Source organism: Centruroides vittatus, unplaced genomic scaffold (genome assembly GCF_030686945.1).
Source record: "Centruroides vittatus isolate TY-2023 unplaced genomic scaffold, ASM3068694v2 contig_417, whole genome shotgun sequence".
Classification (NCBI taxonomy): Eukaryota; Metazoa; Arthropoda; class Arachnida; order Scorpiones; family Buthidae; genus Centruroides; species Centruroides vittatus.
In genome coordinates this window covers 2862147-2875811 of record NW_027122227.1, presented here as the reverse complement: position 1 = coordinate 2875811, position 13665 = coordinate 2862147, and the positions used below count along the sequence as shown (strand labels likewise).

Here is a 13665-nt window from a genome sequence, read left to right as displayed (position 1 = left end):
GACGTAAACACTATTTACTTTTACAAAATAATAATAGTAAAAAAATAAACTAAACAAGCAGAACTTGACTTAACAGTTTTAGTTTTAGTTTTTATGACTTAAAAAATTATTTTATCGCAACTTTAAGCGAGTTCCTCAGAGTGGTAATTAAACTCTTCAAATGCTGAATACACAGTATTTTCTGTACAGATATTTGCAGAATTTGATATTATATATAACATAGATTAAATATCTACATGTATCGATATGAAAATAATAAATTACAACGTATAATACAATATTAAAAATATTTTTATATGACGCGAACAAATAATAGTTAATACAAAATATTTTCACAACAACTTTTACTTTTCCATTTAAACGAATGAAATACATATTTACATTCGTATATATTAATACAAAACAAGTTATTTCATAAAATTTTATAATTTATGCATAATAATCCACACAAATAAACTATCTCTTAACTTTATCTTTATTTTCATTCGATTTATTTTAAAATTCTATATTTGTATATGATGGCACTATTTATCTATTAGAATGATGTTCTTCTTTTGATACATATTGAAAAAATGTTATCTAATATATAAAATTATTACATAACTTATTTGTAAATTTAATTCTGTCAATAAAATTATATTTAACAAGAGATAACGGTCAAATTGCTTTGTAATTATTTAACCTTATAACCTATCTCATTATTTTAAAATCGTGTATTTCAAACGGGCTAAGTTACTGGGAGTTTGAGGGGTTTATCCTTAATGTTGACAAATTCAGCTGAATAGTCACTCCACTAAAAACATTACATGATTTTGTTTTCGGAATTAAGAGAAATACAGCAATAAATAAGGAGCATGACTAATGGGAAGAATGGGGAAGGAAGCCAGTCTTCTTGACAGAGACTGTATGAACTATCGCTTCCAGCCATAGATGATGTGGGATTACAAAAAGAAGGCGTGATAATCGGGACGGATGAGGGTGATGAAGAGTGATATGTGGGTGCGATTGGCACTGAGACAGAATCTACGGTTACGTTTATTTGACATGACAAGATTTCCGCGATCTTGGAAGTTCAAAGTCGGTGGAGGTCTCTGGGTTTTCCTCTCCTTTCCAAGATAGTCCCAAATGAAGGCTATCTTTTTATATTAATATGCAACAAATTAATTACATTCGCTCTTATAGTGGCTCCAAGATAGTCCCAAATGAAGGCTATCTTTTTATATTAATATGCAACAAATTAATTACATTCGCTCTTATAGTGGCTTTGGAGTGATTTTTCGATGAAAAATTAACATTTAAACATCAAATTGGATAAACTAGTAAGCAAATTTAGCTATTAGAAGTGAAATCTTGTGGAGTCTCTAACTTAATTTCACCGCTCTCAGTTTTCAGATCTCTGTTCGTTAATTTTACATCTCTGGTCGGCTATTGTCTGTCTGTATGGTCAGCAGCAACCCCATCGCTTCTTAACAAGATTTCGAATGCACTTTTGTAAGGTTTATCTTAACAAGTTAGGTCATTTATCTTATACGGTCTCAAGCGAGGTGGCACGAATATAAAATTTGTATTCCCAAATTCTTTGCACGCATTATTTCGATCAGTTATTATTTTATCGGTACTTCAAAGGGTTACTTTCACCACTTTTATCCTCCTTCCTAGACCAACCCGAAATAATATCTTGGCATTTCCTAATTTTTGTCTTGTCTCACGATCGCCTTTTATCGTGCTGTTTTGTCTTGTTTTTTGGTCTTTTGTTGTTTATGTTTTTACGAAGTGAAATGGGGTAGTGAAAGTTATGTTGGGGGTAGTAATCACATGTTGTATAGTATTACTGGACAATTCATTTAATCATTAAGGGCTATTCTTATATGGAAAAACTTCAAGAAAAATTGCTGTGTACTATTACCAGTTTTTCTTCGGTTTGTACTAGGCCTGTATGCTTTTTTTTCATTTATAGAATGTTTATTCTATAAAAGAAAAAAAAATTATATATGTAAAAAAATGAAAATGAAAATTTTAATTAAAACACATTTTGAGATATTCGAAAACCTGACAATGATGTGCAGATATACGTATACGATTTGGCAATTGCAGAAAATATCGAAAAGATAAGTGTGAAAGAAAAAATAGCTGAATTCAGATATGTATACTGTGTTGGAATGGTTTTGCATTTATAACCTTGTTCTATATTATAGTTCTATATCATATTATAACCTTGTTCCATATGTAATCGAATATAGATTAGCATACGATAAACCGAATTATCTGTTATTTGTGGTTTAACGTGTTTATTTTTGCATGAATACGGAGTTCAAAGATTTGTTTGTAATGTGTATAAATCAACTATTGTCAATATTAATAAGGAAAATTAAATCGTGCAACAAGTCATGCGGTGTGATTAAGTACATCAGATTTTCTAACCAAAATAAAAGTAAATTCAATGCAAACATAATCGAGAGTCGCTCTGACTTATTGCAAATATTAATAGAAGATTAATCGATTTTATAGTAAATGTTACATGAATGATAGCCTTTTTTCTTGTATAGTATAGTAAAATATTCTATATATAGTAAATTGTGTGTGTTCAATTGTCTGATTTTTAAATGAAGAAAATGTTATTGTATAATTTTATATTTTGTTTCAAAGTACTCAAAAAAGATTTTAATTGTTTTCATACAACGGAGAAAACTATAAGCAGCGACTATCTCAATCATTCTTTGATAAGACTTCTTTTGAATTGAGATAATGGCATCTATCTTATTATCTAGCAGAGTGCATATTAGACCAATGGAAATTCATACGTATATATATATATATATATATATATATTCTTCCATAAAAATAAAAAAAATAAATAAAATTCTCTCTTCATGGGCAACGTGTACAGTACAATGACCTTGAATGGACGTTCAATAAATGAACAATGTATAATTGGTAAAACCGAAATGGAAACTGCTACTTGGGCATGGAAATTTTCTTATAAACATGTAATATGATGGAAGATTTCGAATTAAACGATATTTTTGCGGATCACCGGATCAGATAGTTACCTCGAATTTCATTGTACGCTTTTTTCAAATCGTCCGAACCAAAATATATGCAAAATCCTATTCTCTTTGCCGGGGACTAGATTTGACTTCGAATTATCCGATATCAAAATAACATGGCTTTACTGTATATATAAATCTAATAATAAAATATAATAAAAATCTTAGTATATTATATATTATGTTAATATTTTTATTAACTGAACTCCACTTAGATTTATTTGCGGATTTGAACAAATTGGGTATCAAAAGGTAAGGGATCTACAGATATACAATAAACTTTGCTTTTTAGATTCGATGATCTTTCCGCAGATATCGAGTTTCAAAGTTCTAAAATTTCCTTATCATTTTGCGTAGAGTCGATAAGAAATTTCTGCAACAATTCAATTTCAGAACTTTGGAACTCGATATTTCTGGAAAAAAAACATCAGATCTAAAAAGTAAAAGGGTTATTGCACATCTACAGACTCACCCTTATCAACACCTAATTTGTTCAAATCTGCGAAGAAAGCTAGGTAGGGTTCAGCTAATAAAAATCTTAGCATAATATAGGCCTATAGCCTATATATATATAGGCTATAGGCTATATATATAGGCCGATTTTCAAAATTTCTATCGCCATCTATTGGAGATCGCATGAGAAAAGGGTCGTTATGAGTTAAACATATATATATATTTTCTTCAACAAAATTCTCAATACTTTGCTCAGGGCTGCTGCAATTTTGACATCTGAGGCAAACCTAAAATAGGATAAAATTGAAGAAATAAGGCAACACGACAGTTGGACGACGTGAAAAGGGTGTGTCTCCAGGGGATCTTTGGAAATTGTGCCCTGTTTAGATGTTAAACACGTGCAGAAAACTCAAAAAACTATGTGGTCAACCCATTGGAGAAGCGATTAACTAGCAGTTTTCAGAGGCAGATTTAAGGGGATGAGTAACACACCACTTTTGAGGATTTTTTCCGAGTAAAGCCTGGCAGTTTAAGTAGTAAAAAAGTTTATAAGTCATATTGTTTCATTTCTTTACCCCTCTAAACATTTCTAGATCCATTATTGCCAGTATTCAGTGTTTTTATTCACTCAGATCAGTGAATGGCTTGGCAAGCAAAGCTAAAAATGGGGTCGATTTACTTATATTGGATCTTGAAGCGGTCGTCGCGACTCACCTTTATTTATCAACGTGGTCTTGATTTTGGAGTGAACTTGATATAAAATTAAATATGAAAATAAACGCTTTGAGCAAAATTAACAAGATAATGAAGTAACAGTGCGCTTATCTTAATTTATTATAATTAGAATATACTTAATTGAGCATTAATGCAACATCAAACTGGAATAAAGTTAATATTAAAAAAACCGAAAAATAACCTTTATAATACTGCGGAACCTAAACGAAGTCCGAGACAACAGGGAAACCAACACAGAGGATAAACAGACTGTCTTAATCTCGGAGAGAACGGAGTTAGATGAAATCCGAGATCAGATATGGAAACCTTGGAGACAGCAGGACCCAATTAACCGGAAGTCATGTTTTCTCAGTTCAAAACTTCCCTCCTCCCGAAAGCAGTTAGTAGATGACCGGCACGACTCTATTGTTAAAGGAAAAGTATGATGTTCAGGGGCAAGTTACTACTAATTTGAGGTGGAGAGGATATATTTTGAATTAAAAAAGACGTGATTAATATTACTACTCTCAGTATTGGAAGAAACCTTTACTTATAACTTTTTATACGCTCTCCAGCCTGACGAAATAGAGTCTGTCTCCTTGAAGTTAACTACCATCTCTCTCCCAAAGGCTTTGTAGATTTCTAATCTTTCTAGTCGTTTCGGCTGAGGCTGTACTCGTGGCGTAGAGAGCGTTTTTTGAAATATATTCCAAGTAACACTAGATGAACTCATCGTATGCACATTGGGGAGTAACGCTCGTACTTAGTTATTATTACTGGTTCTTATATTTCCATTATTATTTTTGTATATGCTTTACACGTGTATCTATATTTTCATTTATTTATAACTTTAGACACATGGCTATTAACATTTAAAATATTTATTCTAGAATGTTTTAAAAATGTTTGTTCTACTAGAATACAGCTGACATTTGATTTGTATTTTTCATTTATACCGATGAAGGTCGGTAAAATACGAATGCATATCAATCGAAGGGTTTAGAAGTGTATATAGGACAGACAGGCACAATTCTATTATATATAAAATAAATTTTAAATAATTAGAACTCACATTATCCGTCTAAGTTATAACAAAATTTATAGTTATGTACTATTTTCTTTCTAGTGTCTCGTGAGGTGACGTTGACGTTGGTGACATTGGAGTAAAGGCGTTTTTCGCTATTGTTTGCAATTTTTATTAACTTTTACGATTAGTGCTTCAAAAATGCGTCCAAAACGTAATAGTAAATCTAGAAGTGCCGTTCTATTACTATAGAAACTAAACTGGACATTATAATATTAAGTGCGTTAGGTGGGAAAACCGCGTTTGAAACACTCGCTAGTAAGCAGTAGTGAGCGGGTAAATAAGCATAATGTATTCTATTAAGTACATTGAAGGATCAAACACTAATAATAAGTGGTTAGTCTATGTATAAATGTACTTTCTAGGTTAATTTTCGCTTACGATAAAACCTTGGAAACATAACTTGTTTGTAAGTAGGGGAGCATCCGTATATTCCTTATGTCCTATCTCTCCACGATAGAAGTTGTGCTACCGGTTTGATCTCCATAACGCCAGGCGGTATAAGGTACAGTACATGGGTGAAATATGATACAGTTACCCCTAATAAAACGTCATTGATAATCGTTGAAAAGAAAAATGAAACGAGTAATTAATTAAATCGGGTATAATAAAATATAATTTAACTCGAAAATAGTTTTCGAAATTGTACTAACATAGAAGCGTTTCTATAAAAGAAAATTTTTCTGCGAATAAACAAAAATTTGCAGAAAAATTCTCTTTCGCATTCTCTCAGAAAAATTCTCAAAAATTCGCATTCTCTTTTTGACAATACAAAGTAATTGGGGAAAGAGGAAATCGCATTAGAGACTGGGGAAAGAGGTAGAAATCGCATTAGGTTCGCCGTGAGCATTCGTGACACTATGTATGGGCAAACACGGTGCATGTTCAATTCCATCTTGCATGATCATGCGGGATGAAATGACAACTTCCAACGGAATTTCCTGCTGTCTTGGCGATCTGCTCAATTGATTTCTGTCTGTTTGACTTCACAATTTCGCGTAAACCGATACTTTCTCCTCAGACGTTGGTGTCGACGGACGACCACTTCGCAAATCATTAGCAATACTTTCTCGTCCCTCACCAAAGCGTTTTTCCAGTCATAAACTTGAGAATGCTTCCTTGCAGATTCAACATAGGCGTCCTGAAGAATCTTTTAGGTCAGATAGTTTTCCCTATAACATAAATTTTTATATTTGCACATACATCTTCCACAAACATTTCCGCCACACTGTCTCACGACGTCTCACTAACAGGACCATCAGTGACGGTAACTGTTGTCATCTTTGCAGCGAGATAGATTTGTTTCAACACATTTCCCTATTCCTGGCATGTTTAACTAAGACATGCATTACACGTTCTCTTTTTTATTGTGTTAAATTGTCTAACCCAACATAATTCTGGGAACTTTTTCAAGCTATCTTGTATTTATGAAATACTTGCTTAGAAGTATATTTTTGTTTCTTACAAAAAGTTCACGTCTAACGAGTTTAATTTTAAACATGTTAACATAGCAAATGTGACAAAATTTTCGTCTAAGATTAATCTTAACACGGGACAGGAAAATCAATCGTCTGTAAAATGTTCAATGCAATTATATTTTTATATTTAAACTAATTCCTAAGAAATTTGTCATTTTTTCTGCATCTTGTCATTTGTAGGAAGTCCATAACGAGACGTTGATGCAATACTATTTTGCCTTCTGATACTGAGTACATCTTTTGCTTTTTTAATTCGATATTTTAAAAAAACTTGCATTGAAAATAGCAATTTTAAAACAACTGCACTCGAACCACTCTAAGTCCGTAACAATCTCTATTATCCTTTTTTTTCAAAAGTATTAAAATATTTCTAGATTATATATAAAAATTAAGAAATCATAAAGCTGGAAAAATTACTCCGGATCTCTATTGTAAGATCTTCCGTATAAAGTAGCAACTAAGAGGCTGTCAGATTCTGTTTTCAAATATAATCCATGTTCGTTATAAACCCAGTTCTGTTTAGGAGCTAGTTGTAGGCCGCTAATAGAAATGCTGGGATAGACATATGGAGTGGTGAAATTAGCTTCGATTTTAAGCTCTTCAAAGACAGTGTTAGCTTTCGTAGGAAAGGTGGAACACGCCTTCCCTTCAAAAGAATCGCAACGCACAAGAAAACAAGCTTCTATCCACCATGTATATCTTTCGGAAGCTGTAAAAGTTCCATTGTAAACTGCCAGATAATAGTCTTCATCCGATAACTGTACTTTATAACGAGCGCTACAGCAAAGTCCATTATTACAAGCTTCCACGTGATTTTCCGCATTCACTTTAACTAAAGTGAAGTTGCTGAGGTCATAATCCTGGCACCTGAAGTCGTTATTGTTTGATGGGGGTCCTAGTATTTTTCTAGAACATACTCCAGAAGATATATTGTTATCAGATTTTCCTGGTTCAAAATCACCAAATTCGATAATGGTTGGAAGTGGAAATTCTTGCGGTGGAGTAACGCCTCTTTTTGGAACTTTAGAGATCAGTAGTCTGGATTGACCATCTGCGATATAAACGTAATTGCCAATTCCAGTATCTCCAAAAAACATTCCGCTTCCTAAAGATCCAGATTGTGGCTGTTGCCTGTTAGCTGATATAATGGTGACGTTGTTTGCGATTCCCCAAGATTGTTGTACTTGAACTGCGTTCATTCCAGGTTCAATGAATTCGAACCATAAAGTTGAAAATATAACAGCATCGGGTTTATATTTTTCAACCATTTGAACTGATTCTTTCCATACAATATCGAAGCAAATAAAAGTACCGATTAAGGCAAAATCAGTAGAAAATACAATAAATTCGGGTTTTGGAAGGACGTTAAGGCCATCTTCGAAATACAAATGAGTTTTCCTATATCGTGCTATTAATAAACCACTCCTATTGAAGGCTACATTGGTGTTGTAAACGTAGAATTTATCATCGGGGCAACCAGTAGAATTGTTGCAAGGAACCTTCGACAGAATATTAGCCAAAATAACCAAGTTATTTTGCTTAGCCATGCAACTTAACTTTTCTAAAATATATGAATTGTTGTATCTGTCGGGTTCCAAACAAGGATTCCATTGTTCAATTTTCGGATCGGGTACATATTGGGCATTGTCAATTATAGCTTCTCTTTTTGTTGGTGGAAAGAGTCCAAATTCAGGAAAAACCAGTAAGTCAACATCCTGGAATTCAATGAGCTTTAAATATTAAATAAAAAAAGTAATTATCACATTTTGATTGTACTTACGTGTTGACCAGTTGTCGTTGCAATCCGTTTATAAGCGGCCAGATTTTTTTCAATGAATTCCTCAGTCGTATCTGTTTCGTAATTACCTTTCCTCACGTGTTCATGTACAGCAACTGTGAAGTACTTTGAGTCATCAACATCCTGACATTTGATCGCAACTATCAGTAACAGTCCAAACACCACGGAGAACATTGTAAGACGGAAGATCCTGTATGGGAATAATAGATATGATACTTGAAATTTATAGTTTATTTTATTAATGGTAGTTGTCTAAGAGGGAGGTGTCATTTAGAGTATTCGACCGAAAAATAAAAAATAAATTAAAGATAGTGAAATTAGATATTTTTTATTGTTCGATGAGTTATTCATTTTCTCACGCTTTAATTAATAGTGTTTAAATAAATATTTTCTGTGAGGTGATTTTTAATCAGTGTTTCTGTTTTCTTCATACGTCTTATTTCTGGAGAAAAGAAATTTTAAGCCAGATTTTTCAACTACTCTTGAGAAATTTAATTTAGTAAATAAATAAAGAAAACTCTTATACTATTAGAATAAATTAGATTGTGTGGCACCATCTGTTTTGAGATTTTATTTGAAAATTTTGTATTTTTAATTACAGTAATACCTCGACTTACGCTAACCCGACTTACGCGAACCCGGAGTTAAGCGATTTTCAAATCTCGTCGATTCGTCTTTTATTTGAACGCCACGCAACTCTTGATTACTCACTCCCTCCACACTATTGTTCAGCTTACATGTTCGGACGTGTCGCGCGGAATCGACGCATAGCTACAATTTATTTTGTGTTATTTATTTCTGTGTTTGTTATATCTACGGAGACTTGAGAGACTCTACTATGTCATCCAAACGAAGTAGAACTGATTCTTTTGCATCAAAGAAAAAAAGAAACACTTTATCTTTGGAATGTAAAGTTAACATTATTAAAGACTTCGATACAAAAATGAAAATTTGTGAATTGGCAAAGAAGTTTGATCTGCCGGAATCGACGGTCAGAACAATTATAAAAGGTAAAGAAAAAAATTCTCGAAGCTGTGAAAACTTGACAGAAGGCCTCAGTTCAATTGAAAAGGAGTTACAAATTTTAGAAAATACAGACTCCAACGAAGAGCGCATTTCTACAAAACGAGAAATAAAAAAAATTATTAGCATGCTACGAGGAACTGTTGCGAGAGAAAAAAAACATCTTTGAGCCGTCAGACGAATCTGTTAGATTTTAGGAAGCCTTCTATATCAAAATAACTTCGGTTTACGATTTTAATAATATAATTTGTTATACATATGTATTATCTAAGATTTTATTAAACCTTTTTTTCTAAATTATTGTTTTCTTTAGTCTCCGGCCCCAATTAAAAATAATTTGTATGTATTTATATGCGAAATTATACCCTGACTTACGCGAATTCGACTTACGCGGTAATCGCTCGGTCCCACCTATCGCGTAAGTTCTGGGTATTACTGTACTATAAAATGGCAAAAAGCTTAATTTTCAGGGAGAGGTGAGTTTTTATTTCTAAAAAGTGTGAATGTTAATAACGAATCTTCATTAAATCCTATCCCTCTCCAGATGTGACACATGACACCCGCCATATTCCCACCCCTTCAACCTTTAACCACCAAAATTTAACAGCACGAATCCTCTAAAACACAAACTTCTACAAAATTTCAGAAATTGTCGGTAAAAAGCACAAGTGTTATTAAGCTTTTACATTGGGTGAAAAAATCGTGTCTTTACACGCCCACAGAGCTATACATATCCGTACAATAGCATATAGAAAAAGAATCTAGCAACGAAAGTTGCGTAACTTTCTCGTCTGTTATGAGTTTTTATTAAAAAAGAATCTTATATTATTAAGCAAATTAAATAAATTGTGTGGCGCCATCTGTTATGAGATTTTGTTATAAAAAACTTTTTATATTCTTAAGTGTGTGTGATATTTCGATTGAGATCGGACTTTATTAATGACGACTTTACACGTTATTAGCATTTAAAATTTTTTTATAAAACTCATCCGTACTCTCAAAATTAAGGTTTTTGTTATCTTATAATAGTTAAAATTACAAAAATGTTTTTGATAAAATATGACAGACATGGGCAAATGCGGCTCCGAGAGCCGCATGTGGTTCTTTTTGAGGTACAGTACATGCGGCTCTTGTTGAAAGTGTTAATTTCTGTTTTCTATTATTATTATTTTTACAATTTTATTTTTATAATTTTGTGGAAATATGTTTATTAAGAAAATTCAATATTCGTTTTATATTATATTTATATTATATAATAAAATCGCGCGCCTTACCATACTATCCGCCACGACAGTACAGAACTGCGGCTCCCATGCATTTTGCAAAACCTACATTTCGGCTCCCACTGAACTCTTGCTTACCCACCCGTGAAATATGATAACAGATAGCGCCACCAAAATTTTAAATGTTGCCTGGATAGTTGAGCAACTCATTGCTGGTTTATTAAGTACGTTAAATCGACGTTTACTTAAAACAAATCTTGTACACTTCGAAAACATTTTATAAAGCTTAGTTTAAAACCTAGAAATTTTATTTACATTCTTCAATTAAAAAATCTCGGATATGTTAGGCGAATATTGTAAAATTACCAGCTCTAACTGCTTCATTTAGTTACATCTGATAGTATGTTTGTCATAAATTCGAAACATCTACAGTGCGCTCTTTTGTAATTGAGAGATAACAGAATTAGTAGATAATACGTTACCAATACATATCCTAATCAATGACGGAAATAGAACCAGACAGAAACTGGCTGGCTTATAAATTGCAATGATTCTATTACTTAACATTAGCAAAAGACTATTGTTTAATATTTTAAATTTAATCTAACTCCTGGATAATTTTAACTTACCGAGGGATCTGTTGTTTTTTTCTGTAAGTGTTCAGATAAATATCCACATCACAGACAGGCTCCAAGAATGATAGAGATTCAGAAATATAACCAATCGTATCGTATACAAATGACATCATCGTAAATTATTCGTAAATGTTGCTATGAAGCAACTTTATCTCTATCCGGTATACAAATGTCGAAAGTAGACTGTATAGTATTTGTAAATGACTTTCACGTTCGTTTTTTATAGATACATGTGTATAAATATAAAGCTTGTCACAATTTATGTTTTTCAAGCAACAGTAAAGAATATTCATATATGAGAATGAAAAGAAAAATTGTTTTGGTTTATAAAGAACACATTAAATTTATTTTAAAAATTATTACTATTTATTACTTTTATTTTTAATAAAATTTATTACTTTTAGAAGAGAATGAGTAATACAGTCATACTAAACATTCATCGTGAAGAATAGAAACAGTTTGTCTTTACATAGAGAAATATTTATTTTCTCAACCCGGGATTCGACTACGTAAGGTTACATAGCAATAAACAGGAAAAATGTCTAAAAGATACATTGTGTGTAGTATATTTATTTTCCATTATGGGTATTACTGGGTTCTAGTGGCCGATTTTTTCGCTTCTTGACTAACTTTTCTCGAGATTTCGGGAAAACGAAAAAATTTTCGAGAACGGGCGGGAAGGAATTCTCTCCCGGAAATTTTATCGATCGTATATATTAGCAATGTATAATACTCAATTTCCCTTTTGTCATTTGAACAACGAAAGACGTCATATGGTGAGAAGTAACAATCAATACTTCAATATTGAATCTGCTCCTTTCAATTGTATGATATTCACTCTTGAATAAATTCCGTTAAAATGAAGAGAATTGTGACTTTTTTGTGATAATTATACAACATTCGTTGCTAGATATAACTTAGGAGATAAAAATATCATTTTATTGTTTTTTGTAAATTCAGCAACTCATTTTACACACTACATCATACAATTATTCATTTTATTAAATATAAAAATTTATTTACAATTAAGACAATTCTATTTACAAATTTAATTGTTGAAATAACTATTATTTAGGTTTGCACATATACGATGTGTTTTCCTTGATTTTTTATTGAAGTTTAACGTTGACTTGTAGTGCATACGAGGGATCACTTTCTACCATTTGTTGTAAAATTTGTTAGCAGTAGCACACCGGTTTAAATGCAGTGTAAATGTCAAATTCAATCCTATGTTATAAGGAGTGAAATTCTTATTTAGATTATAAAATGTAAACTATTTCTATATTATTTATAACACAGTTATAGTCCTTGAGCTTGACTAAATATTAATTTGCGTCAAATCATTTCATCTTCCGTGTGAAGCCAAGGAAAACAAGTAAACTGATCTTAGGTCAAATTTTCTCAATTGCGCAGGAGTTCAATGACTAAAATGCTTTTTGAAAAGAACATTTTAATTGGAAATATAATAAAAACTAAACACAGCATTTACTGTTTAAATGAGTTATATCAATAACAAGAAAATATAATATTTTAAAGTATTATATATTTATTGTAAATTATACATCTTTTCTATTGCTTTCAACTATTTGTCATTTATTTCCATGTATTATTAATATTCCCATAATTATATTTCACCACAAGCGTGATCGTATAACCCAGAATCATATTTTATAATCTATATATGTAATCGAGACGAGTTGATAATAATAATCAGCGCAGAGCCGAAACGGTTAGAAGTTGAAAGTTGAAATTTGGTACATAGTTAGGGTACTGTACGTCACGAGAACGCACACTAAGAAGGGATTTTTCGAAATTCCTCCCCACGGGGGAGAGGGACAGGAATAAGGCTTAACACTTCCATCAACAATGGAAGTGTTACGTAACAATGGAAGTGTCAACAATGGAAGTGTTACGTAACAATGGAATTGTTAAGAGAAAGCGACGTGCAAGACGCAGGTGCAGTTCTTTTCGTTTTTGTGGAAAATCGAACATATTTTTAGACCCATTTAAAAATTCTCTAATTAGTCTGGAAACAAAAGGACCCAATTCTTGCATTCTGTGAAAACGGATAAGGTAAAAGTCTTAATCTTCGGTAACGTTACTTTTGCCCGAGCAACGCCGGGCCCACCCGCTAGTATATATATATATTTGTTAATACACCCTTATTCATTATATTTGATAATATCATCAGTGGCATTTCATATATAGTA

General features: G+C 32.1%; 1 protein-coding gene across 1 annotated transcript; it reads right to left on the bottom strand.

Annotated features, from left to right (window-relative positions):
* Positions 1-6782: 6782 nt before the first annotated feature.
* On the bottom strand, positions 6783-11585 carry LOC136976664 (biotinidase-like). Its single transcript, XM_067272015.1, has 3 exons — positions 11450-11585; positions 8557-8764; positions 6783-8491 (listed from the first exon to the last, which is right to left on the bottom strand). The coding sequence occupies exons 1-3, from the start codon at positions 11566-11568 to the stop codon at positions 7190-7192; spliced, it is 1629 nt and encodes a 542-aa protein (XP_067128116.1). The 5' UTR covers positions 11569-11585; the 3' UTR covers positions 6783-7189.
* Positions 11586-13665: the final 2080 nt, after the last annotated feature.

Excerpts from the sequence above, each read along its gene's own strand:
- LOC136976664 (XM_067272015.1), bottom strand. The coding sequence starts at position 11,568 with ATGATGTCATTTGTATACGATACGATTGGTTATATTTCTGAATCTCTA. Across the intron at positions 8,765-11,449 it reads AAAAAACAACAGATCCCTCG|GATCTTCCGTCTTACAATGT; the intron begins GTAAGTTAAAAT and ends ATTCCCATACAG. Across the intron at positions 8,492-8,556 it reads CAACGACAACTGGTCAACAC|GATGTTGACTTACTGGTTTT; the intron begins GTAAGTACAATC and ends ATTGAATTCCAG.